The 26,342-nt window shown below is 40.5% G+C and overlaps 1 protein-coding gene across 4 annotated transcripts in view; it reads left to right on the top strand.

Moving 5' to 3' along the window:
- Positions 1 to 26,342, top strand: part of FAM13C (family with sequence similarity 13 member C) — a 139,432-nt gene that overhangs the window by 73,688 nt on the left and 39,402 nt on the right. For all 4 annotated transcript variants that reach the window (XM_014587272.1, XM_006147063.3, XM_006147062.1 and 1 more), the window contains one exon: positions 8,175 to 8,259. In XM_014587272.1, coding sequence (XP_014442758.1) covers positions 8,175 to 8,259 — 85 coding nt within the window. The remainder of the gene's footprint in view (positions 1 to 8,174; positions 8,260 to 26,342) is intronic.

Genomic DNA, 26,342 nt, shown 5'->3' with positions numbered 1-26,342 from the left:
GGAAAGAGGGCAGTGAGGGCGTCAGAGGGCTGGGGCTTGTGGAAAAGCTATGTCTCTGGCAGGTGGAGCTAAGCATGGAATAGACAGCATACAGAGTGGGTCAAGGCTCCAAGAAATAGGGCAATGTTCCTCAAAGTGTGAACCTTGGATCTCCTGCACCAAACCAACCCTACCAAAGGCTTACTAAATCAGAATTTCTGAGGTGGTATCTGCCTGAGAGTCCACATATTTTATGAACTCCCTAATGATTTTTTAACACTGAACCAGAACATCAGGGGAGCTTGACACTAGATATTAAGAGGAGTTTCCCAAGTAACTCTTAAAAGCTGGAAAAATCAAAGTGATATTCAATGGCAGTCTTTCTACTGATTGGCTCTTATTCTACATACTGTGCTCAGATATAGCAATGAAAAAGTGGAAGCAGAGTTTCAGTCCTGTGGCACTGAAAAGCCCAATAAACAAGTAAACAAATACAATTACATGTTGTTGTAAGTCTTCAGAAGGAAATAAATGAAATGCTCAGAGAGACTGTGGACAATGCTGTTTGGCTAAGATAATCAGAACCATTGGATGGAAGTTTGGCTATGAAATAACTACAGCTGAATAGGAACTGGGGAGGAGGGGCAAGGAGCAGGTGAATTAGGAGATGGAAAGGAAGGGTATTATGTGTGTATGTGGGTGGATGGGTGTATTCTTGGCAAACATGAACATTCAGGGAAGAAAAGTGGTAAGCAGAAATGGGAATGTTTGGAGACTCACTTATATTCTCAGTTTTGAGCAGGTTTTCCTGTTTCCAATATCACAGCAAAAGGAATCTGTATGCAATTTGTCAATAGGTAAGGAGATAGAAGAGAGGGGCACTAAACTCTCACAGAAACTAAATGGAAGCTGTCTCTACTCTGCAACTGGTGAGTTGCAGACAAAGACACCCTAAAATAGTATTTACCCATCCAGCCTGTGTGGGAGTTCTCCATTCCAACCCGACTAAAGTAGGACCCTGGTAATTGTAGAGGAGAGAAAGGGAGTAGTGTATTTTCTAAAACAAGTTACATATTCTCCATTATGTAAAAGAGAAAACTTAGCTTCTAGAAAACCACACTGAAGCTTCATAGACTTTGTCCTGTTTTGTGGTTGTTGTTTTTGTTTGCTTGCTTTTTTAACCAGATGTATAACTGAAAAAGCAAAGGTAGTTGTTAGTCTTCAGAGGATCCATTAGCCCTTACTCATTTTTCCTGCAGATTCCAGACATCCATTTGAGGAGACTTTGGAAACCTGGAACAGCATTAGCAGGCTGGCTCTGAGTGACTGGCCAGGGGCAGCAGCCTCATAGGGAGTGGGAATCCTGTATGAGAAGAGCGAGGTTGAGGTAGCACAAGGACCACAGGGAGTTACTGTCCACTGTTCCATTTTTCTGTAGAAGAAAAAGCATATTCCTGCCAAGTCGGGCATGAATGAATAGAGAAATGGCTGGCTTATCACTCTTTCCTTTGTCTTGTTCACTGTTTCCTTCCTCCATGAGCCTATGAGAATAACTGTTGATTTGTTTGCTTATTTATTACTTGTCTTCCTCACTAGATTGGAAGAGCCCTGAGGGAAGGGCAGATGTTGGTCTCATGCCCCAGAACCTAGTGCAATTCTTTATGCACTGACAGTGCACAAACATGGGAGTCATGTGTGTGGCCTCACATCTGCAATGGGGCCACAAACCGTGACAGTTTGATAAGAGTTGTCCATGGGTCTTCTAAAGGTGGCTCTGCAGGGCTTAGCTTTGATAGGACAGGCTGGATGTCTCCTGTTCACTGCAATGACATGTTTCTGACAGTGGCAAAAGTGCTCAGATAAATCCTCCCACATCTTTGTCTGGGGTCCCTTGGTCATCAGGAAAGGTATTCCTTTATGACCGTGGGATCTCATGATGACAAGGATGATGAGCCAAGGTCTCAGAGTTGGTGTGAGGTAAGGCCTTACCATATGGCCAGAGCTCTACCCAGCAGCCCCTGGAGTTTAACAGCCACAGAGTTCAGTTCTGGAGTGTTTGCCACCCGCTGGTGCTTGGCAAAGTGTTCCATGCCTTCCTCATGTAATTCTGAGAGCAGCCCTTAGAGAAGATACCTTTCTATTGTTACTGCCTCTTTTGATAAATAAAGACATTAAGACTTGGGATAGCCAGGGTAATATCCCCAAATCAAACACAGAGAACATAGCAGAGCTGACATCCCTTCTCATTCTGTGAGAATCTGAAGGCTGTGCCCTCTTCTGCTTCTCAAAATACTGAAGAGCATATGAGAGCTGAGGCTAGGGCTGGATCATGGCATGGAGACCCTATTGGCAAGAAATTAATAAGTAAATGTAAAAAAAAGGAATACATATGAGTTTAAGACAAACTGCTTAATAATAAAAAAAGAATGAAAAGAAAAAAGATGATAATTGGGGCTAGCTCATTTTTAAAAGTAGAATTCAGAAGTGAAGTCATCTGCATTTGGGATTTTCTTTGTTAGAAGAAAAAAAGAAAGGAAGGCTAGTCTTTTTTATAATTTTTTTTTACTATACCTTTCTTTTTTAAAAATTATTACTATTTTTTTTTATTTTTAGATTTTTGTCATAGTACACATTCATTCTCCAGAGGGCCACAGAGAGAAAGTGAGAAATCATCCTCAGGGGAGATGGTCACACTGCAATTCCTTCTCCTCCATTATTCTGGACACACAGGCACATGGACCCAGTGTGATTTTCAAACCACCAGGTCTAGGACTCAAACTGTGGTCAGCCACACAGGAATCCAGCCCCTTAATCAATCACTACACCACCTTTTTTTTCCTCTCAAATGATTTATACTTTTAAAAAGTAGAATATATATACGATTTACCATTTTAATGATTTTTAAGTGTGAAGTTCAGTGGCATTAAATACATTCACATTGTGGAAACACCACCATCCAACTGCAGAATTTTCTTCATTTTACAGAATGGAAACTAGGTACCCATTATACATTAATCCCTTTTTTACCCACCTACCCCACCAGCCCTCAACCACCATCGTTCTACTTTCCGTGTGTATGAATTTTGCCACTCTAAGTAACTTACATCAGTGGAATTATATGATAATTGTCCTTTTGTGATTGGCTTATTTCACTTAGCATGATATCCTTATGGTTTGCTCAAGCTGCAGAATGTGCCAGAATCTTCTTCCTTTTCAATGCTGAATTATGTGTCATTATACATAAAAACAATATTGTGTTTATTCATTCTTCCATCAATGGACACTTGGGTTGTTTCTTCCTTGTATTAGTTTACTAGGGTTGTCATAGCAAGATACCAACAGTCTGGGTGGCCTACAGAAATTTCTTTTTTTATGGTTCTGGAGGATAGAAGTTTGAGACCTAGGAGTCAGCAGGGATGGCTTCTCCTGAGTTCACTCCTTGGCTTGCAGATCTCTGTGCATTGAAAGCTGCTTAAGCAGGGGAGCTGCACTGTGACATCACATCTTCAAGGGGACATGACCCCTGTATGTGTGGTACAGGCTGTTCGTGGACTTTCCAACAGCATCCTTACATGGCCTTCTCCGTGTGCCCATCCCTAGTTTCTCCCTCTTCTTATTAAGATATCAGTTCAATAAGACCTCATTTAACCTTAATTACTTCTTTAAAGGTCCTGTCTCTAAATACAGTTGTACTGGAGTTTAGGGCTTCGATATAGGAATTTGGGAGGGATACAGTCCAGTCTGTGATGCATCTCTTGGCTATCTTGAACAACGCTGCTATAGATATGGGTATACAAAGATTTGTTAAAGTCCTTGCTTTCAATTCTTTTGGGTGTATGCCCAACAAAAGAATTGCTGAATTATATGGTAATTCTAGCTTTCATTAAAAACAAAACTAAACAAAAACACCGTGTTGTTTTCCATAGTGGTGAAACCATTCTCTATTCGCATGCCATTATTTCTTAATCTTCTGAGAAGTTTGGTTCTTTTTGAGAGGTCTCTTTGATTTCCAAGGTCCTCTAGTAAGAAGCTGGCCTGCAATGTGTTCTTCTTGACTTCCAGCTGCTTGATTACTAAATGGTGCCTTTGCACCTCTGGTCAACACCCGTAGGCTCTGGGTTCCACACTCAGCTGCATGGAGGACATTTCAGAAAGGAGGAGAAGGCTGCAAAAATGGCCTGGTCTCAAACAGATGTTTCATTTGAGCTGTGGGCTCTCAGGCTGCAGCCCTGAGCACTGAGGAGGTTTGCACTAGATCCTCCCCCATCTCTGGGCATGGCAGAGGCAGAGCTTGAGTCCTTGGTGCTCACTGCTTTCAGAAAGATGGAGAGCACGGACCAGCAGTTAGCGTAATGGCTATGTCGCTGGACTCCCATGTAGCTGACCACAGTTTGCGTCCCGGACCCGGTGGCTTAAAACTCATGCTGGGCGTGTGTGCATACATGCCCAAGATCCTGAGAGGAGAATGGAGGATTAAGTGTGAAGTTCAGTGGCATTAAATACATTCACATTGTGGAAACACCACCATCCAACTGCAGAATTTTCTTCATTTTACAGAATGGAAACTAGGTACCCATTATACATTAATCCCTTTTTTACCCACCTACCCCACCAGCCCTCAACCACCATCGTTCTACTTTCCGTGTGTATGAATTTTGCCACTCTAAGTAACTTACATCAGTGGAATTATATGATAATTGTCCTTTTGTGATTGGCTTATTTCACTTAGCATGATATCCTTATGGTTTGCTCAAGCTGCAGAATGTGCCAGAATCTTCTTCCTTTTCAATGCTGAATTATGTGTCATTATACATAAAAACAATATTGTGTTTATTCATTCTTCCATCAATGGACACTTGGGTTGTTTCTTCCTTGTATTAGTTTACTAGGGTTGTCATAGCAAGATACCAACAGTCTGGGTGGCCTACAGAAATTTCTTTTTTTATGGTTCTGGAGGATAGAAGTTTGAGACCTAGGAGTCAGCAGGGATGGCTTCTCCTGAGTTCACTCCTTGGCTTGCAGATCTCTGTGCATTGAAAGCTGCTTAAGCAGGGGAGCTGCACTGTGACATCACATCTTCAAGGGGACATGACCCCTGTATGTGTGGTACAGGCTGTTCGTGGACTTTCCAACAGCATCCTTACATGGCCTTCTCCGTGTGCCCATCCCTAGTTTCTCCCTCTTCTTATTAAGATATCAGTTCAATAAGACCTCATTTAACCTTAATTACTTCTTTAAAGGTCCTGTCTCTAAATACAGTTGTACTGGAGTTTAGGGCTTCGATATAGGAATTTGGGAGGGATACAGTCCAGTCTGTGATGCATCTCTTGGCTATCTTGAACAACGCTGCTATAGATATGGGTATACAAAGATTTGTTAAAGTCCTTGCTTTCAATTCTTTTGGGTGTATGCCCAACAAAAGAATTGCTGAATTATATGGTAATTCTAGCTTTCATTAAAAACAAAACTAAACAAAAACACCGTGTTGTTTTCCATAGTGGTGAAACCATTCTCTATTCGCATGCCATTATTTCTTAATCTTCTGAGAAGTTTGGTTCTTTTTGAGAGGTCTCTTTGATTTCCAAGGTCCTCTAGTAAGAAGCTGGCCTGCAATGTGTTCTTCTTGACTTCCAGCTGCTTGATTACTAAATGGTGCCTTTGCACCTCTGGTCAACACCCGTAGGCTCTGGGTTCCACACTCAGCTGCATGGAGGACATTTCAGAAAGGAGGAGAAGGCTGCAAAAATGGCCTGGTCTCAAACAGATGTTTCATTTGAGCTGTGGGCTCTCAGGCTGCAGCCCTGAGCACTGAGGAGGTTTGCACTAGATCCTCCCCCATCTCTGGGCATGGCAGAGGCAGAGCTTGAGTCCTTGGTGCTCACTGCTTTCAGAAAGATGGAGAGCACGGACCAGCAGTTAGCGTAATGGCTATGTCGCTGGACTCCCATGTAGCTGACCACAGTTTGCGTCCCGGACCCGGTGGCTTAAAACTCATGCTGGGCGTGTGTGCATACATGCCCAAGATCCTGAGAGGAGAATGGAGGAGAAGGGATTGCGGCATGGCCATCCCCCCTGGGGGGTGATTTCTTGCTTTCTGTCTCTCTGTCTGTCTGGTGAGCACACATGCCCTATAGCTAAAACCGCTCCAAAAAATAAAATTAAATTAAAAAATAAATAAAAAAAGAAAGATGGAGAGCAGATTTGAGACATCCTTCAATGAGCAGAGTAGCTTTTAAGATGCTACAGGAGAGTCATATATCAACAGAACGGATAAGGGTGTACCTTGTGGGAGAGTTGCTATCGTATGGAAGGGAGTGATTGGAGTGTGAGGAAATGTTGGGATGTTTCTGTGAGGAAAGATTGCAACTGTGTGTGTGTGTGTAATAACATATAAAGGTATGTGGGTTGGCTGTGAGGGTTTGTGGTAGGTAGGTGTGGGGGGATATATGGGGTAGGGTGTGTGTGTATGCATGTGTGTAGTGGGCTATGAAGTTTTTGGGCTGGATGTGAGGACATGGATGTGAGATAGGGGTATATGTGTGGCAAATAGAGTGTGGGTGTGTGTGTGTTGGTGAGTAGGAGTGAGAGTGTGGGAGTTGGGTATGACGATGAGTAGGAATAGTGCGAGAGAAGGAAGTATGAGAGTGTGTATGAGGTGGAGGCAGGAGCATTTTGGGGTTAAGGTGTATGTGTGTGTGTATGGAGTAGGGGGTAGAGTGTAGAGAGTTGGGTATGAGGGTGACTATGGAGTCGAGTGGAGTCGTGTGTGAGGGGGAGGTACAAGGGTGTGTATGAGGTGGAGGCAGGAGCATTTTGGGGTTAAGGTGTATGTGTGTGTGTATGGAGTAGGGGTAGAGTGTAGAGAGTTGGGTATGAGGGTGAGTATGGAGTAGAGTGGAGTAGTGTGTGAGGGGGAGGTACAAGGGTGTGTATGAGGTGGAGGCAGGAGCATTTTGGGGTTAAGATGTGTGTGTGTCTCTGTATGGAGTAGGAGTACAGTGGAGAGTTGGGTATGAGGGAGTGTGGGTGTTAGGATGTGTGTGTGAAGTAGGGTATGAGGGTGAGGAGGAAGGGGTGAGGGTATAAACGGGTAGAGGGTAAATCTGTGGAGTAGAGCATGAGGGCATGTGGGGACAGGGTATGCAGAGGGTGAGTGTAACTAGGAGTGTGTGCGTGTGTGTTGTTGGGTCATAGCAGGGGGAGGGCCGATTGGCAGCTGCCCCCTCCTGGAGCAGGGTGAGTGGAAGAGCTGGCTGGAACCTGCAGAGCTTTCCCAGTGCGGGGGAACCCGGCTGGGGACTCGGGCATGATTCACCCGGTTGGGGGAATTAATCTAATGGCATCTGTGTCATGGCAGAGATCTGTGCGTCAGTCTCTATGACTTTGCTCTTATTAACAATCATGGAAGAAATTTAATATGAGAAATGAAGAGAGTGGGTGAGAAGTGGTGCTGGGGGCTGTGAAAGACAAATTGCTTCTCCCTCAGTGTCTGGGCCATGCTAAGTGACCAAGGTCATCTCCCTCAACCTTGTTCTTGATAAAAGGTGTCTGCAGTCATCCCACATGAGGGAAGTAACTTTAGAAGACACACACACACACACACACACACACACACACACACACACACACACACAGGCTAGAGGAGCCCAGAAGCCCCTCCCAGATCAGATGCCAGGCGGCCTCTGCAGCAGTAACTCTTTGTGCACTGCGGCTTGCTGCAGTCTTTGCATTGGAAGGATGGTGGCTTTTATGAATGGTAGCCTGGGAGGGGACTAATGTCATCTGCTCCTGATGTCAGCACAATGAATGGAACACTTGCAAAGCGTAAAGCCTTGAGCACCCGGGAAGCAGATACCTCCTCAGATTGGTTCTCCGGATGAAGCGTCTCTTGCTGACGAAATCACCAGTCCCATGTGTCACAGATAATCCATATACGTTTGGATTGAAATGAGGCAGAAACTGAGGCTGCATGTGGAATGATGCGTGTATAAATCTGGCACAACCAGCTGAAGCAGCTGTGGCTGCGACCCTCTTCCTGCCAGGCACTGGAGAGAGGTGCTTGTGGGAGCTGCAGACCCACCGCTGTGTTAGCCATCTACCTAGCTAGCCCGATGTTCTGCTTTTGCTGGCAGAATTCCTTCCTGAAGCTCCAAGCCCTCGAATCTGATCTGTGCTCTGCATTTTTGACAAACCAGGAAGAAGCGGCTCAGGCGCATGGAGTCAAGGACCCAGCCCCAGTGACGACCCAGAGCGTGCCTGCTGATGGGCCGGATTCTGCAGGTGAGAGGCAGGGCTGGGGATGTCCCAAATGACACTCTCCAGATAGTTCTTCCTTAACCTGGCCCAGAGGGAAAAGGTGCCTGGTGCAATGTGAGAGCCCAGAAGGTGTTTCTGAGTTGCCCAGGGGGAGCTGGGAAGAGGGAGGAAGAATTACGATTTGCTACAGTATAGACCTTCTCTTTAAGTGGGGCCAAGAGTCAGACTTACCTAAACGGGTGTCGTACCAAAGCACCCCTTACAACTTCTCCTGCACATTTTCTCATTTGCTCTTCTGTGCCAAATGAGTGCTGTGCTCATTCTATATTGCTGGACCTAGATAATCTGTGCTGTTTTGAAATTCATTTTATAATATTTTCAAGGTATTAAAGGTTGGGGGAATTTTAATACTGCTGCTGCTTTTTTTTTCCTGTTAACTGTGTGATTGATGATCCATCAATACAGAGAATGTGGGGTGGGTGCTCCACTCATAGCTCATCCTGATTCTTTATTTTCTTGTTCTGTCTCCGTTGATTTGTTTTCCCCTGCATTAAAAAGTCTCAAAATTCAGTCTCAATTTTCTGTTGGTTTCTTTAGTTTTAATTCTAGGAATGGTAGAATGGCTAGGAAACAGGAGGCAAATTAATACTCCTAGGTAGACTTAGAGAGGAAAGAAACACTAATTTAGATGAGTCGGCATGGCTTATGTTTTCTAACACCGATGTGCCAGAGGTTTGCAGACTGCTTCTTGATGGATAGTAGAAATAGGCTCAGGTGAGGTTGCTTCCTGAGTAGTCCTTCATCTCTAGGAAATGAAGGAAGACATTTACTAAGATAATCTGTTTTGGACCCATTAGTAACAGTATATTTAAGACACTACTTTCTAAAGCAGACCCACATGCTCCAAGTAGGCAGAACAGGCATCTCCAATGATGAAATGCATACTTATAATTGAAGCTCATCATAGCTACTAACATTAGCTATTATTATTTTAAATTTCCTGTGTTCCTGGCACCATTCTAAACACTTTCTATGTATTTTATTAAGTTCGTAAACTGACATGTGAAGTAATGCTATTCACAGTAATGACACCAAGGCTCAGGATAACATAGCTGCTAAGTGATAATGATTTCCCTAGGAATGCAGGCGGCCAGTTGGTGTCCTTGTCTGGTGAGCACTGCACAAGTACTCTGTTGGTCATTGTGTTTGGATGAGATGCATACAAATGGGGTAGGAGTCAACATCAAGCCAATTAGGGATTTAAGTTGCATTATTTATTAGACAATGCCCTCTTTATTCCTCCAACACCAAATTCTACCCCTTGTTAACAAACAACATAGAAAACATATAAAGAAGTCTCAAGTTCAGATTCAAATCAGCATTAGAGCTAGAGAATGTTTTGGATTAGCTATACAAGAATCTAGCAAAGGATGTATGATAAAATAGTTGTTTCTTGTTAGATATGGAGTTTTTTTTTTTCTTCTTCTTTTTTAATCATGAATCTTATGTTTGTGTGTCTTCTATTTTCTCCAAAGATCAGGATAGTTTTGCATTTTCTCATTGTGGATGGATGTGATTTTAAGCAAGCTTATTAAATTCCTTGTAAAATGAAAATAAAAACTGATTTTGTGTATGTTCTGCTCATGCAAAGAAACCATTCATTTCTTCTGTTTTAATTATCAAGTGGCAGAAATGGGCAGAACACTCCTTACAGAGGAGACTTGTAGGCTGGATGCTGTATTTCCAAAATGTAGGTAAATGTGAGATATCTCAGAGTTCTTCTAATTGAGTCTAAAAAAAACTAAACTCTAGAACCATTCAGAAAATTAGATATTTTCAGGAACATAGGAATCTCTTTGGCAGGGATATTGCTAAAGTAATGAGCATTTTGAAGACATGTCCACAGTTTAAATTATTGGATGGATTGGTCCCATTGGCTTCCATGGGCACCCTTATAGTAATGTCTTCCATTTTCTAACCCCTGAGTCACTCAAACAGAAACAAACTGCTCATGTTAGATCAGCTGTTCTTATCTGAGAGCCTCTGAATGGATTTTTGAAGTAATCTTTGAACACTTTGGAACTGTAATTTTTTTTTTTTTGTATGTAGGTCTCTGATGAAGCAGTGATTGTATAAGATTAGCACAGATGACCAGAAGTCCATTACAATGACTTTAACATAATTTTCTCTTTCTTACAGCCTCATGTCTAAACATAAGCTTTACATGTATGCAAATATTTAATTATGTTGGTGTCAATGACTGATAAAACTAGAATAAAGTTTAACAAATGATGTTTATAGAGATATATGGATATAATAATACCAATTAACCATGAGGAAAACTTCATAAATAAATATTGATGTCACTTAAATAAGTTTCATTCTTACTTTAGGCTTGATTAGGGCATGTCTTAAATAAAGTTATTTCTTTTTTCTTTTTTTTTTGGAGAGGTTTTTGCTATAGGGCACATGCACTCACCAGAGAGACAGAGAGAGACATAGAGACAGAAAGCGAGAAATCACCCGCCAGGGGGGATGGTCACGCCGCAATCCCTTCTCCTCCATTCTCCTCTCGGGATCTTGGGCACACACGCACACGCGCCTGGTGTGAGTTTTAAGCCACTGGGTCTGGGACGTGAACCGCGGTCGACTACGTGGGAGTCCAGTGACATAGCCATTACGCTAACTGCTGGTTCCCAATAAAGTTATTTATTTTTGCAGTGGGCATTTGAAATGATGGTTTGAGTGAAGTATAGTAGTTTTCATGTCTTGAGATCAAAATATCAAGCTTTAACTTGAGTTTTTGGGCTACAAAGATTTGTCTCACTCAATAAGGTACCGGAAGTGCTCTTCTGTTCTTGCTATCCAATTATAGAGGGCGTCTGCAGCAAGAACATATTTGGTGGCATCGCTGAAGGAATTCTTTGTTATGAATAGTGTTTCAGACCCTTCTTACACATTATAATTACCAAAAGGCTTTTCCATTGTGGAGATTTTCAGGCTGCTCTAGACAGTCTGAAGAGGAAGTTCTGGCATCAGTATATTTCACAAACACTCCTAAGTATTGGGAACCATTCTGGTCAAGTGGATAGTGTCTTGAATCAGGTGAGAATGTCTGCTCTACCTCAACATTGTCAATGAGAAGAGACTGACAGACCATGTAGAACTTATAACTCAGGGTCTGTGGTTAGTTGGCTCCATCCAGTTACTTGGGAGGAGGAAGGTGCTTATGTACCAAGTCCATAGACTGGGGATGGGTGGGATGGAGACGGACATGAGATGGGGACACAAACATATTTGAGTCATGTAGGAGCCCTTAGAGAAAAGTGATGAAAAAGGAACCAGCTACGAGGCATCTTTTCAATTGCTTGTTGCTTTCAAAGTATGCAGAAAAGTGATTTAATATTCCACATGACTAAGCATCGTAACCCTGGGTCAGTCTGACCAAGGATGACTGGTCATATGGAGTTTTTAGCAATAACTATCACCAGAGATAACTGAAGTCTATTATGAGAAAATAATAGTTCTGCAGCAGTACTTAATTCCTTTTTCTAAAATCTTGATTTTGTTTTTTTCTTTTTTCTTTTTTTATGTTTGGAGAGGTTTTTACTATAGGGCATGTGTACTCCCCAGAAAGACAGAGACAGAAAGTGAGAAATCACCCCCCCCCCAAGGGAGGATGGCCACACCACAATCCCTTCTCGGGATCTTGGGCACACATGCACACGTGCCCAGTGTGAGTTTAAGTCACCTGTCCGGGACTTGAACCACAGTCGAATACACGGGAGTCCAATGACATAGCCATTACTCCAACTGCTGGTCCCAAATCTTGATTTTCAAATTAAACTTTCCATTTGGGTAAACACTGAGGTAGTTTATGTATTTATACTTTCTCTCATGAAGATTTCTGCATAATATTTATTTGCATAATCTGATTATGTTTTGCATAATAAGTATATATAGGTCTCTCCCTAATGGTGAAGTTGAGGTAGGCAGAATCCAAGAGAGCTTGGCCTTTTCTCTCATGTTTCAAGACATTGTCCATTTGCCCACAAGTTTCCAATTACTTGGCAGAGCTTACTAAACTTCAGATGTCTGGACTTCCCACTCTAAGATGCAAAATCAAAATACAGAGATGAGGCCTGAGAATCTCCATATTGGAAAAAGTTCCCCAGTGATTCTGATGTGCAGAGGGGTTCAGGAACACTTTGTAAAGCACAGAACCACTCAGAGGTGTCATAACATGTGTTCTTGCTGCAAATGCATGTCTAAAACCGGACAGCATCTCAGGTCTCCTACTAGGTGGGTCTAGTCATGTGTATCACTTGGTTTTTCATTCTTTCTGGGAATCCTAGTGTTTGAAAGTCAGTAAGTGGGGGTATCCTTTACTTCAACTTCAGAAGTGCATGGAATTTTCAATGATCTTTTAGAAATCTTATTTATTATGGGTGTGTATGTGTGTCTGTGATTTTTCAGCATTTCTTGAGAGTGTTATATACATCACACCTACTGTTTTAACTATAAAATGGCTGCTACTGTACAAAGTAGGACTTCATTTATCTATCCTAAGTTGATTATTTTAAACTGATGATTTTCAGTTGACATTGATTTTTTTGCCCTTCCCCCCTCCTGCCTTGGGGACATTTGACAACATCTGGGAAGATTATTGGTTATCACAGTTGGGGTGATGAGTACTATTGGCATCTTGTGAGCAGAGACCAGGAATACTGCTAAACATCCTACCGTGCACAAGACTACCCTGTGCACCCAATTAGGAATTATCTTGCCCCAAATGTCAATAGTGCCAAGGATCAGAAACTGTCCTTTAAAAGCTTTTAAATGAATAACATCAACATTAGGCTACAATGACCTCTTCATCCATACCAGGAATTAGTACACTGATTTTCTTATATATCTTCACGAAAGCAGGGAGTTAAATTTCATTATTATTATCCCCAGATGAAAGTTGAGGAAATAAACTCAGTTTTGTGTAACTTGCCGAAATTCCCACAGCTATTGACTGGTGGATGGTTGGGTAAGAAAGGGAAAAGTTGAGAGGGGGTTTTCCCCACTCTTGCTCCATGGTCTGAACTCTTCTCTGTGCAATTTGTCAATCAGCTTCAGTGTTAAGTTCTCATGGTTCTAATATTTTAGAATTCATCACTAAGTTCATAGCTAGACTATATATACTCTATATAATTAATATATTTGAAAGTCATTTTTAAAATTCATCCTTCATTTCATCAGACTGAAGAGTCTTAGATTTATAACTGATTAACCTGTGGCAGCCCTCTGTTTCTATAGCTCCTCTATAGAGCTAGCTCCTCTAATCTAAACCATCTCTATAGGCCTCTATGTCTTTTTTTTTTGGAGAGGTTTTTGCTATAGGGCGCATGCACTCGCCGGACAGACAGAGAAAGCGAGAAATCACCTCCCCAGGGGGGATGGTCACGCTGCAATCCCTTCTTTTCTATTCTCCTCTCGGGATCTTAGGCATGCACGCACACGCGCCCAGCATGAGTTTAAGCCACTGGGTCATGGACTCGAACCGCGGTCTACTACGTGGGAGTCCAGCGACATAGCCATTATGCTAATTGCTGGTCCCTCTATGCCTTTCTTGATGTGTATTTACTGGGCTTGCATAATGTGTTCCAGATGGCAACATTTTATTTGTAAATATAGGGAGAGGTACTATAGTTCTGCAAAATGTTACCATTGGGCAAAACTGGATGAAGCCTGTAATAGATCTTTCTGTATTATTTCTTAAATGTGAATCAACAGTGATCTTGTGACAGGTGTCCTTCTGATATTTTCTTAAAGCCTATTTAAAACACGAATTAATATCTTAAAATTATGGGCATAGGAATGTTTTATAAAATAATTACAAAATATTAAGGTTTTATTTGTAGGATTATTTTCCAAGCCCTTCCTAGAGATGCACACTATTTTCTTAGCTTTTTTGTCATGTCAATCTATTCTGTAAGAGCTCCAAAAATCCCATTCCCTATCAAACAAATAGTTTTGTGCATATTATGTTAGGAGTAGTTGAATTAGTTTTTTTTTTTTTTTAAGAGTTTTTTGCCTTAGGTCACATACACACACCTGGGAGAGAGAGAGACAGAGACAGTGAGAGGAAAAGTGAGAAATCATCCCCCTGGGGGAGGCAGGGCACACCCACAATCCCTTCTCCTCCATTCTTTTCCCAGGATCTTGGGCATGCACACACACGTGTCCGACATGAGTTTCAAGCCACCGGGTCCAGGACTCAAACTGTAGTTAGCCAGACTGGAGTTCAGTGACGTAACCACTACACCATCTGCTGGCCCCAAGTGGTTTAGTTCTCTAATTTCATTACCAGCTTACCCACAGTACAAGTTGCCTACCGCTCTTAAGGCTTCTCAGGCTTTGTGAGCGTGTTCTGTGGCTGCCTAGGGTTTTACTCTTTTAAAAATATTAACATCACCTGCAAATTCAAAGTTATCACTCCGTACTTTCTCTTCCGTGTCATTTCTGAAATGTAAAATAAGATTAACCTAGGATCCATTCCCAAGGATTGGGATGGCATGTCCATCACAAAGATATTAATCCCCTTTGCTGCATATTGTTAAGTGAATTTTGTATCTACAGCAAAGCATAGCCCACTCATTGTTTGGTTTTGTTTTTAAGCCACCTTTGGTATGAAAACCAAGCTGTAGACTTCTGGAAAATGTCTCATGTTCATTGGCTCTGCCTTGTCCAGAAACAATTCCATGCAGAACTTTATTTGCTAGTTAGGTTGTCTTGGACAGGTATTTAATCTCTCCATGCCTCAGTTTCTTTTTCTTGAAAATGGGAAAAAGCATACTATTTACTTCTTAGGATTGTTATGAGAATGGCAAGCATAATACCTAGGGAGCACTTGGCACATTGCCTAGGGCAAATGCTCAATAAATGTCAGTTATTGTTATTTAAAAAACTGGGCGTTCTTGCTGTACTCAGAATTCATGTTTCCTTTCCTGCAGTTGATAATGCTTACATTTTTTGTAAAATACTCTGTTATAATTTGTGACTACTTTCAGGATATGGAAATTACATTTTATATTGTTCATTTAGTAGGTCCCCCCCAGAGTCTTACACTTGATTGACATTACACTAGTTCCCTTAAGCAAAAGGTATTTATAACAGCAATAATCTATATAGCTGATGGCCGAATAATGACCACCTATTAAAGTTGAAACTGCATTTGTTACAATAAAATCTATCCTGTGCTAAACCTTGTGACAAAACTTGACTGGAAAACTTTTATTAGTAATTATGCTCTAATTATTTTTAAATTACTTTTTGTTCACTTTTTTGCTGTGGGGTGTGAGTGCTTGCCAGCGAGAGAAGGAAAATGAGAAATCATTCCCCAGGAGGATAGGGACACAGCAATCCCTTCTCCTCCATTCTCCTTTGTGGATTTTGGCGACCACACGTATGTGCCTGGTGTGATTTGCTAGCCATCGATCTGGGATTCAACCATGTAGCTGGCCATGTAGGATCCAGCTGCCTTAACCATTAGGTCACATGGTGGCCCTGTGATGCTTTTATAACCATCACTATGTCTCTGAAGAAGGAAGCATCAGATTAACTCCATTTTCCAAACAAAGCACTTTTTAAAGTTCATATATTTCTTTCATGAGAGAGAGGGAGTCAGAGAAAAGAAAGGTAAGCACCATCAACAAGATCTCACGCCTCCACCCTAACCTTTCTCAGCCATGCAGGATCATAGACGTGTGTGTCCACCAGACATGTACAAGTCATCCCAGGAACCAAATCCTGCTCTTCCATATGGCTTCCAGCATTGTAGAGCGTTGAACTTCCCTACCACTATGCCACAAAGGCTGGGCCAAGAAAGCATTTTCAAAAATGATTTTCAGAATTTATAGATTACAATGTGATTCTCTGAGGCTGTTTATATAACGACCTTATAGGAAGTGGAGAAAAATCCATCCATCCAATAACCCAAATGACAGTGATTATTTATTTTATTCAAGTTTATTTATTTTACTCATGGTAGTGTATGCACACACATGAGAGAGACAAAAAAAGAGAGAGAAGCACCCTCAACAGGATGTTGTCATTCTGTGATCCCCTTCCTTCAGCCATCCAGTTTGGCAGGATCTTGGACATGCAAGTATGCATACAGGCAGGATTTCCCAAGCTGACCTGGGAATCTAACCTGTCATTGACCACGTGGCTCTCAGCACTGTAGTTCAGTCTGCTAACAACTGCTCCAAGAGGCTAGGCCTGCCAGGTGATTATTTACAAAAAAAAAAAAAAATAGTATTTCAGTCGTTCCGGGTGCTCTACGTTAGTATGCACTATCCTGTCTGTCTTTGCTTCAGTTCTTTGTAAATGAGGATTCTACATTTGTAAAGACTTCCCTGGCCACGGGTATAAGAACTATGAATAAATGACATCAAGGATGAAGCCTAGCCTCTGACTCCAAGTCCAGGCTTTCAATCAGTAGGCTTATAGTTATTTTGTTTCTTAATTATTGGTCTTTATTTTTAGAACAGTTTTAGATTTATGGGAAATTGAGCTGATTGTACAGAAAGCTCTAATTTATGACTTTTCCTCTGCCCACAGGTTTCCCATATATTATAGTCATTTAAAAAATACTATTCTTTCAGTTATTTTGGTATTGTTCTTCCATGTTTATAAAAAACCTACAGTCTGGAAATGACCAGACAACATGACTAGATGCTGGGGGGTCTAACATTGTTCGGGATGCCTCCCAGGGATCCAGGCCTGAGGTGGACAACTTTCTGTCTCTTCTGATTCCCTAAAAACTAATACACCCTGTAATTATCTAGGTGGAACTATAATCTGACTTATTTGACTAGATTGGCTAATTCAGCCAAACTGACAAACTGTACAGATGAGTCTTTGTAACTGTGCTTCCTAACAGACTGGCAGAACCAAGTGAAGGTTCAGCCCACATTCAAAGTTGGAATTTTCTTCAGTAGTCTTTCCTTTTGCCTTGTACGTTTCAATTTTTCTTCTGCTCATAAACAAAACTTCTTTTTGAAAATGTTTCTTGGCATCTTAATAGCAGATTTTCATTTGCTGCCCCACTAAGATGAAATCTGTTGTGCAGGAATAAACTAGAAGACCTGAGGAGTCGGGTTAGGCTAAAAGATGTTGAGCATCACAGCACCCAGCTCTTGGTGTACACTGAGAGGGCACTTGTGGATCATTGACCCTCTCGTGGGTAATGCTTTTTTTTCCCTGGCCCCAGAGTTCAGGCAGAACTGGGCATCTGGGCAGGGCAGTGCTTGGCGTGGTTGGTGTCTGAGCCCTGGGCTCCACTGTGGTGTCATAAGGAAGGAAAAAATATGTTCTCAGAGATCAGATACTGTTCCTTGGTCAATTCCCTTGGTTATTTCTCAGAATCAATGAGATTGAGAGAGATTAAGTGATGTATTCTAGGTCACACGGGTGGTAAAACTGGAACTCCAGGTCTTTCTGAGCCAGTAGCCCATGCTTCTTACTGTGAAGACAAACTCTCTTGGAATCTTCAGGGTGAGATCATGGAACTGGCACAGAGACGTCTGCTTGGCGTCCAGACTTGTGCCTCCTCAGTCGCCTCCCCAACCCAGGATCCTTTCTCTTCTAGTTCATTCCCACCTCACCCTTCTTAATATGATGATACCACTCTCTCAGTGGCTCTAACCAAGCAAGCTCATCCACTTCCCAGGCATAGTTATTGCAATCACTTCAGGTTTTTACATCTCTTTCCCAACCCCAAAGGCACATCCTTTAGCACCTTCAAGTGCTCAAATCCAACATACCTAAAACTGAACCCATCATGTATTCATCAGATTTTTGGGATGGTTTCTGGTTTTGTTTTTCTGATTCTCTTGGTGTGTGTGACACTATTATCTTCCTGCTCTCTGTCCTGAGGAGCTGACTGAATCTTCTGATACATGATCCTCGTTAGAATTATGGACTTCCTTAGGACTCGTTTATCTTTTAAAACCAATGAAGACTCACATTTGGCATTTTAGAATGTACTTAAATGCTACCTATAAGCTTCCCATGATGGACAAACCCATGAGTGGCAGTTAACAGATGCATAAGACTAAACTCATTTACTACTGAGGTTTTAGCAGTGCCTCTCAAATTTTTATAGATAAAGATTTATTTAAACTTTGAATCACTTTGAAAATTCTTATTAAAAAAACCATGTTTTTAAATCTGAGTGGCTCTGTTAACAACTGTAATAGAGCATCTGCTACTGTCTGGGGTTGCAGCCAGACCGGAGTGGTCTCTTGGCCTCCACACACTGGTGAATTATTTCTTTCTCTGTGTTCCCTACTACTCAGTGAGGGGGCGTCTAGAAACAATTCTGCTTCCAGCATCAGAGGTGTGAACTCTTCTACTGAGTGAGACACTGTTCCAATTCTCCCTGAGTGGAGTTAGCATAGTTAGACAAACTTCCCTACTGAATATAAAGTGGAGAACATATTACTGCCAGTATCACATTGTTGTTAAGAAGGTTAAATGCACACGAAAACTCTCAGAACAAGTTTGGCTCAGCCTCAGTGTTGCCAGTGATTGACAACCGCAGTGCTAGAATCCATACGGTGGACCATAGATTTGGATCTTCAGCCTGGTAGACCTGAAACATGTAAGGTGTGCACATACATGCCCAGGATTCTGATGAGCTGGAGGGCTGGGGGAAGGGGACCATGGGTTGATGAGACCTTCATTGAGGATGGTTCTCTCTTTCTCTCTCTTGCACATGCACATGCTCTCTGATATATATATAAAATAAATAAAGTTTTATTAAAAAAACTCTCAGAATAAGTTTGAGGACATCTGACTCACTCCATAAATATTAGATATGATTATCATTCTGATTTATACACAAGGACTAATAGAAAAGACAAGATGTTGAAGGATGTTTTGAGTTTCATTTCTCATGTGCATCCTGTAGAGGCTCCTATGAGGTGTTCAATAAAAGAAAACAATATTTAACTTCTTTATTTTTATAATAATTGTTAAAAATGGTGACTTTCATGGATACTGTATTTAATAGTTTCTATGCCTTATCTTATATTTCACCAAGTATGTTAAGCAAAGGATATATGGATAGATAACCTGTTTCAAGAGGAATTTCTTTGACCACCTTTGGCTCAGGCAGTAATAATCAGGTATGCAGTGCTGGAAGCCACATGACTAAACACGGGTTTGAATCTCTACTCACCCTGAAACATGCTAGGCACTGGTGCCCAAGATATGGCAAGCTGAAAGTCTGCAGGAAGGAGATTGTGACATGGCAAGTCCCTGTCAAGGATGCCCATCTCCCTGGAGCACTTGCACACTCTCATGAAAATAAAGAAACTTTTTAAAAAAGAGATTTATTTTAATGTGTATTAGTTTTCAAAAACCACAGTTAACACATCAAACTCATGACTTCTTGGCCATCATGGCTTAAGATGAAACTCTAATTTTAAAAAATCTGTAGGTTAAAATTAAAAATATATATACGTACATAAAATTTTTAAAAAGGTTTATACGGACATAGTAAAACTTTGGTAGGGATACAGTTTTAGTTTATTTAATCCTCATTTAGTCCTGTAAGACAGACATCATTTTTCCCGTTTAGCAAATGAGTTTTAAAAGGCCAATCATTTTCAGTTTCTTATACCCCAGAAGTAGACCTGGGGATTCAAACAGTCTTTGTTCTCTGTTGAACTTCAACTGAGGTGCTTTCTTTCTTCTTTTACTTTTTTCTTTTCCTTTCTTTTTTATTTGCAAGAGGACATGTGCACTCACGAGAGAGAAACAGAGGGAGAGGAAGAAAGCATCCCCAATTGGGTATGTTCATGCTGCAATCCCTTCTCCTCCATTTCTCCTTTTGGGATTTTGAGCATGCATAAACAAGCGCCCAATGTGTTTTTCAAGATGTCAGGTGTAGGACTCAGATCACAGAATTAGTCATGTGGGATTCAGCTCCCTTAACCACCAGATCATGGGATGGCCCGACTGAGATGCTTTCTCACTTCCTTTTCAACAATGTTTTCCCCACTACTCCAACCCCCTCCTCCTCAAATTTTATGTCAAACTATATATTTTCCTTTCTGTAAAACTAAGATAATATGTTACATAAATTTTGGAAAATACAAAGAAACAAAATGAAGAATTTTTTTTAATTGCGGTAAGAGCACATAACATGAGATCTACCCTTTTAACAAAGTTTTAAGTATACAGTACAACACTGTTAATTATACGCACAAGGTTGTATAGAATATCTTTTTTCTCTTTCTTTGAGAAGATCTTTTTAAATTTTATGATTTTTTAAATCTTCATTCCATCATCATACATCTCTATAATGCACAATATGTTTTTCCAAAGTATGCATTCAGTATGTGACAATCTAATAAAGGATATTACCATTTGCATCATTTTCAACAGAGTATTTTACATTCATGTGTCTGTTAAGTGTTTCTTCCTTGAGCCCCTCCCACTTACCTCCTAGTATACATCCACCACCCATAGGTCTCTCATATTTCCTTTTATCCTCCCTACTATTATATCTTCAGAATTTTAGATACATACCATACAATGCAAGCATTCAGTATATATTGAGCAAGGATCTATAGTGTATGTTTTTCAGAATCTGGTTTACTTCACTTAGCATTCACTATTCTACATTCATTTACTTCGAATCAAATGACAGGGTCTCATTGTTCCTTTTAGCTAAGTAGTATTCCATAGCATGTATGTGCCATGTTGTTCAATCCATTAATCAGTTCTTGGGCATTTAGATTGATTCCATGTGTTAGCAATTATGAATACTGCTACAATAGACATGAATATACAAGTGTCTTTCCAAATGAATGTTTTCCTGTCTTTTGGATAAATGCCAAAATGTGAGATTACTGGATCATGTGTTAGTTCTATTTGTAGATTTTTTTTTTTTTTTTTGGAGAGGTTTTTGATATAGGGCGCGTGCACTCGCCTGACAGACAGAGGGAGACAGAGAGACAGAAAGCAAGAAATCACCCCCCAGGAGGGATGGCCACACCACAATCCCTTCTCTTCCATTCTCCTCTTGGGATCTTGGGCACGCACGCACATGCGCCCGGCGTGAGTTTTAAGCCACTGGGTCCAGGACTCGAACCGTGCTTGACTACATGGGAGTCCAGCGACATAGTCATCATGCTAACTGCTGGTCCCTCTATTTGTAGATTTTTAAGGCACTTACAAGGTATTTTCCACAGTGGGTATACTAATTTACATTTGTACCAACAGTATAGAGGGCTCCCTTTTGCTAAAGCCTCCCTAGCACTTATCATTTCTTGGTTTTTGATCTTGGCCATTCTTACTGGGGTTAAGTGGTATCTCATTGTGGTTTGGATTTGTATTTCTCTTACCGTAAGAGATTCTGAATATTTTTTTCATACACATTTTTTCCATTCATATGACTTCTTCAGAGAGTTGTCTGTTGAGCTTGTTTGCCCATTTTTAATTGGATTATTATCTTTTTTGTGTGTGGATAAGTTGCTTGAGTTTCATTTATGTTCTATTTATCACTTATCTAAAGTATACTTTCTAAATATTTTCTCATATTCTGAGGATTGTCTCTTTATTCTAATTGTAGTTTCTTTTGCTGTGCAAAAGATTTTTAGCTTGATGTAATCCCACTTGTCTATTTTGGGGATAATGCCCCATGCTTAGGGGTCTTAGTTAAGAAATCTTTGTCTTATTCATATCTCGTCAAGTGTTTCCCTCCAATAGTTTTATAGTTTGAGGTTTTACATCGAAGTCTTTGATCCATTTTCAGTTTATTTTTGCTAATGGTGAGACATAGGGTCACTCTAATCTAATATCTGCAGGCAGATATTTAGTGTTTCCCTCACCATTTCCTTAATAAACTTTCTTTTCTCCACTGCATTGTCTTGTACCCGTTGTCAAAGATCAATTGGCCATATGTTTGGGGGGTTATTTATGGATTCTCTAATCAGTTTTATTGGTCTGTAAGTCTGCTTTTGTGCCAGTACCATGCTGTTTTGATTACCACAGCTTTGTAATATCTTTTGAGATCAGATAGTGAGATACCTCCTACTTTATTCTTTTTGCACAGTGTTACTTTGGTAATATGGGGCCTTTTATGATTCTAGATAAATTTTGATTTTTTTTTTCTTTCTGTGAAGAATGTCAGTGGTAATTTGATCAGAATTGCATTGAATTTGTAAATTAATTTATGTGGAATTGACATTTTGATTATAGAAGGTCTGCTTTCATGTTTCTTGTTGCAGTCCTATGAGTAGATGGGCCAAATGAGGAAACAGAGAGGTCATGAAACTGGTTGGAGCCCCACAGAGAATATAAATGCACCAGACTCTTGGCTCTCAGATCCCTTTCTCTAGGCCATACTGCACCACACAATGAGCCCTGGCAAGCTAACCCTTCCTTTGGGAGGGGAGGGGGAGGAGTAATGCGCCCCCAGGGACAGATCAGAAGCTACCCCAGCTTAATATTGCCCTAAGCTTCTCCCTGTTGAGGACAGGGTCTGGAAGAGGAAGCTTGGGCTCTGTTCCCAGGACAGCAGCAGTCCTGGCTCTGAATTTACACTGGCCTCCTATGAGCAAAAAGCTCAATTATTCCATCTACATAAATGCACACATATGTTCACATGCCAGCTGATTTAATTAAGTCCCTTCTCAACTCAAATTGGGAGTTTGGACAAAGAACTGAAGCTCTGTGTTACCAGTTTTGACTTTGTTGCTTTTCAACTTGTTGTTTTGAAATCTTTTTGGCTCACTCCTTCCCTCAAACAATTAGGATGGTTAGGATGTTAATTAGGCAGCACTGGTAAATTATGTGAGGACCTTTCTGATGTAGTATTGGATTCTGTGGGCTAGTATTTTGAGTTTTTGCATCCATGTTCATTAGAGATATTGGTCTGCAGTTTTCTGCGTGTGTGTGTGTGTGTGTGTGTGTGTATGTGTCCTTGTCTGGTTTTGATAGTGCTGGCCTAATAGAATGAGTTTGGAAGGATTCCTTCCTTTCAATTTTTGAAATAGTCTCAGAAGGTTTGGTATTAATTCTTCTTTAGAAGTTTTTTAGAGTTCAGCAGTGAAACCGTCTGCCCCTGGACTTTATTTTATAAGGAAACTTTTTATTACTAATTTCATATTCTTACTCGTTTTTGGTCTGTTCAAGTTTTCTGTTTCATTCTGGTTTAAACCTAGTAAGTTGTATGTGTCTGCAAATTTATCTGTTTTCTATAGGTTTTTCCAATTTGTTTACATATAGTTTATAATAGTCCCTAGTCGCCTATGGTATCAGTTGCAATGTCTCCTTTTTCATTTCTGACTTTGTTTATTTGGGTTTTATCCCTTATTCTCTAAGTCTAGTGGCTTTTATTTTTTATTTATCTTTAAAGAAGAACTTTTTTGTTGATATTTTATATTGATTTGTTTGTTTGTTTGCTTTTTAGTTTTTCTGTATGGTACTTGCTCTCACTGGAGAAAGAGAGGGAGAGAGAAATCACTGCCGTGCCACAGTCCCTTATCCATTCTCCTCTGGGGTTTTGGGCATGTACATACACATATTCAGCATGTTTTTCATGAGCCGGTTCCGAGACGTGAACACACAGTCGGCAATGTGGGACCCAGCCACCTTAACCTCCACATCACTTGTTGGTCCCTTATATTGCTTTTTAAACCTAAATGTGATATATTTCTGCCCTGATCTTTATTTTTCCCTTTCACTAATTTTGCATTTAGTTTGTTCTTGCTTTTCTAGTTCATTGAAGTGTGTGTTGTTAGAGATCATTCCACATTTTTGATACAAGCATTTGTTACTCTAAGCTGGCTCTGAATCTACAAATTTTTTGTTGCAGGTTTTTAAATGTTGGGTTCCTATTTCATTGTTTCAAAATTTTAAAATTTCCTTCTTAATTTTTTGATTATCCTTCTGGTCACTCAGGAGCATGTTGTTTAATTATCCTGTTTTTGTATTGTGTCCAAAGTTCCTCTTGTTATTCTAGTTTTGTTTCACTGTGGTCAGAAAAAATACTTGATGTGATTTCTTTTTTCTTACGTTTTTGCCATAGAGTTTGTGTACTCACTGGAGAGGAGAGACTGAAAAAAAAACAGAAAGAGGGAAAGTGAGAAATCACCTCCCTAGGGGACAGCCATGCCACAGTGCCTTCTCTTCTAGTGTCCTCTCAGGGTTTTGGGTACGCATGCACATGCACCTAGAGTGAGTTTCAATCCACCGAGTCCTGCACTCAAACCCTTGTTTAAGTGGACTCCCAGGTTAGAATCCAGCTGCCTTAACCATCACGTTACTTGCTGGCTCATTATTTCAATATTTAAAAATAAATAAATAAAGATTGGGACCGGCAGATGGCATAATGGTTACATCACTGGACTGCCACGTAGTAGATCATGGTACAAGGTCTGGACCCGGTGGCTTAAAATTCATACCGGGCATGTGTGCATGTCCAAGATTCCAAGAGGAGAATGGAGGAGAAGGGATTGCAGCGTGGTCATACCCCTATGGGGGGTGATTTCTTGGTTTCTCTCTCCCTGTCTCTCTCTCTCTGGTGAGCCTATGTGTCCTATAGCAAAAATCTCTATTAAATAAAAAAAAATGTTAACGACTCATTTTATGGTCTGCTATCTGGCTTATTATGGAGAATGTTCTATGTGCTGAAGAGAATGTGAATTCTGTGTCTGTTGGATGGAATGTTCTGCATTTCATGTTAAGTCCATTTGGTCCTAAGATGCAGTTTAAACCCAGTATTTCTTTGTTGATCCTGTCTAAATTATCTGTCCTGTGCTGAGAATGGGGTGTTGAAGTTTTCAGTTTTTAATGGATGGGAGTCTATCTCTCCCTTTAGAGCTAATAATATTTGCTTTATATTTTTGGGTGCTCAGATGTTTATAATTTTAGATCTTCTTACTGAATTAATCCCTATTTCTCAAAAGAAAAAAAGGGACATAAAATAGCCAGTAAATAAAAAAAATGCTTAACATCACCAATCATTAGGGAAACGCAAGTAGAATTACAATGAGATATCATCTCACCAGGGTAGAAGGACTATTATCCAAAAATTAAAAAAAAAAAAATGGTAGCATAGATGTGAAGAAAGGGGAACTAACTTTTTTGGGGTAAGAATGTAAATTAGTATAGTCATTATGGAAAACAGTACATAGGTTCCTCAGAAAACTGAAAACATAAGTACCATATGATACAGTAATGCGATTATAGGGGATATATCCCAAGAAGAGAAAACCAGTATGTCAAAGAGATATCTGCGACCCAATGTTTATTGCAGCTACACATTATATAAAGATATATATATGTATATATAATTTGCAATATATTATATATAATTACATATATTATTCATATTAATTCATATTATTTACAGTAATTATATATACCTATTTGCAGTAATTATAATTATATATAAATATGTATAATATAATATAAATATCTATCTATAATTTGCCAGTGAGTACATGAACTCACCAGAGAGAGATAGAGAAAAGGAGAAAGAGAGAAAGCAAGAAAGTATCCCCTCACACCATGAGGGGTTTGGTCACACCACAATCCCTTCTCTCCTTTTGGAATTTTGGACATGTGTACACATGAGCCCATAATGTTTCTTAAGCTGTTGGATTTGGGACTTGAATCACAGCCAGCCATATAGAATTCAACAGACTTAACCACCAACCAGAGGCTAACCCCTCTAATAACTATAATATGGAATCAACCTCAGCATCCATCAACGAATGAATTAAGAAAATGTGATGTATATAAACAATGGAATACCATTCAGTCACAAAAAGAATGAAATTGGGAACCAGCAGTTAGCATAATGGCTATGTCGCTGGACTCCCACGTAGTCGACCACGGTTCGTGTCTCGGACCCAGTGGCTTAAAACTCACGCCGGGCGCGTGTGCGTACGTGCCCAAGATCCCGAGAGGAGAATGGAGGAGAAGGGATTGCGGTGTGACCATCCCCCCTGGGGGGTGATTTCTCATTTTCTGTCTCTATGTCTCTCTCTCTCTGTCTGGCAAGCGCACGCGCCCTATAGCAAAAACCTCTCAAAAAA

This window comes from Tupaia chinensis, unplaced genomic scaffold (genome assembly GCF_000334495.1).
Source record: "Tupaia chinensis unplaced genomic scaffold, TupChi_1.0 Scaffold000199_1, whole genome shotgun sequence".
NCBI lineage: Eukaryota > Metazoa > Chordata > Mammalia > Scandentia > Tupaiidae > Tupaia > Tupaia belangeri.
Note: the sequence above shows the minus strand (reverse complement) of the source record. Positions and strands in the feature narration are given on the sequence as shown.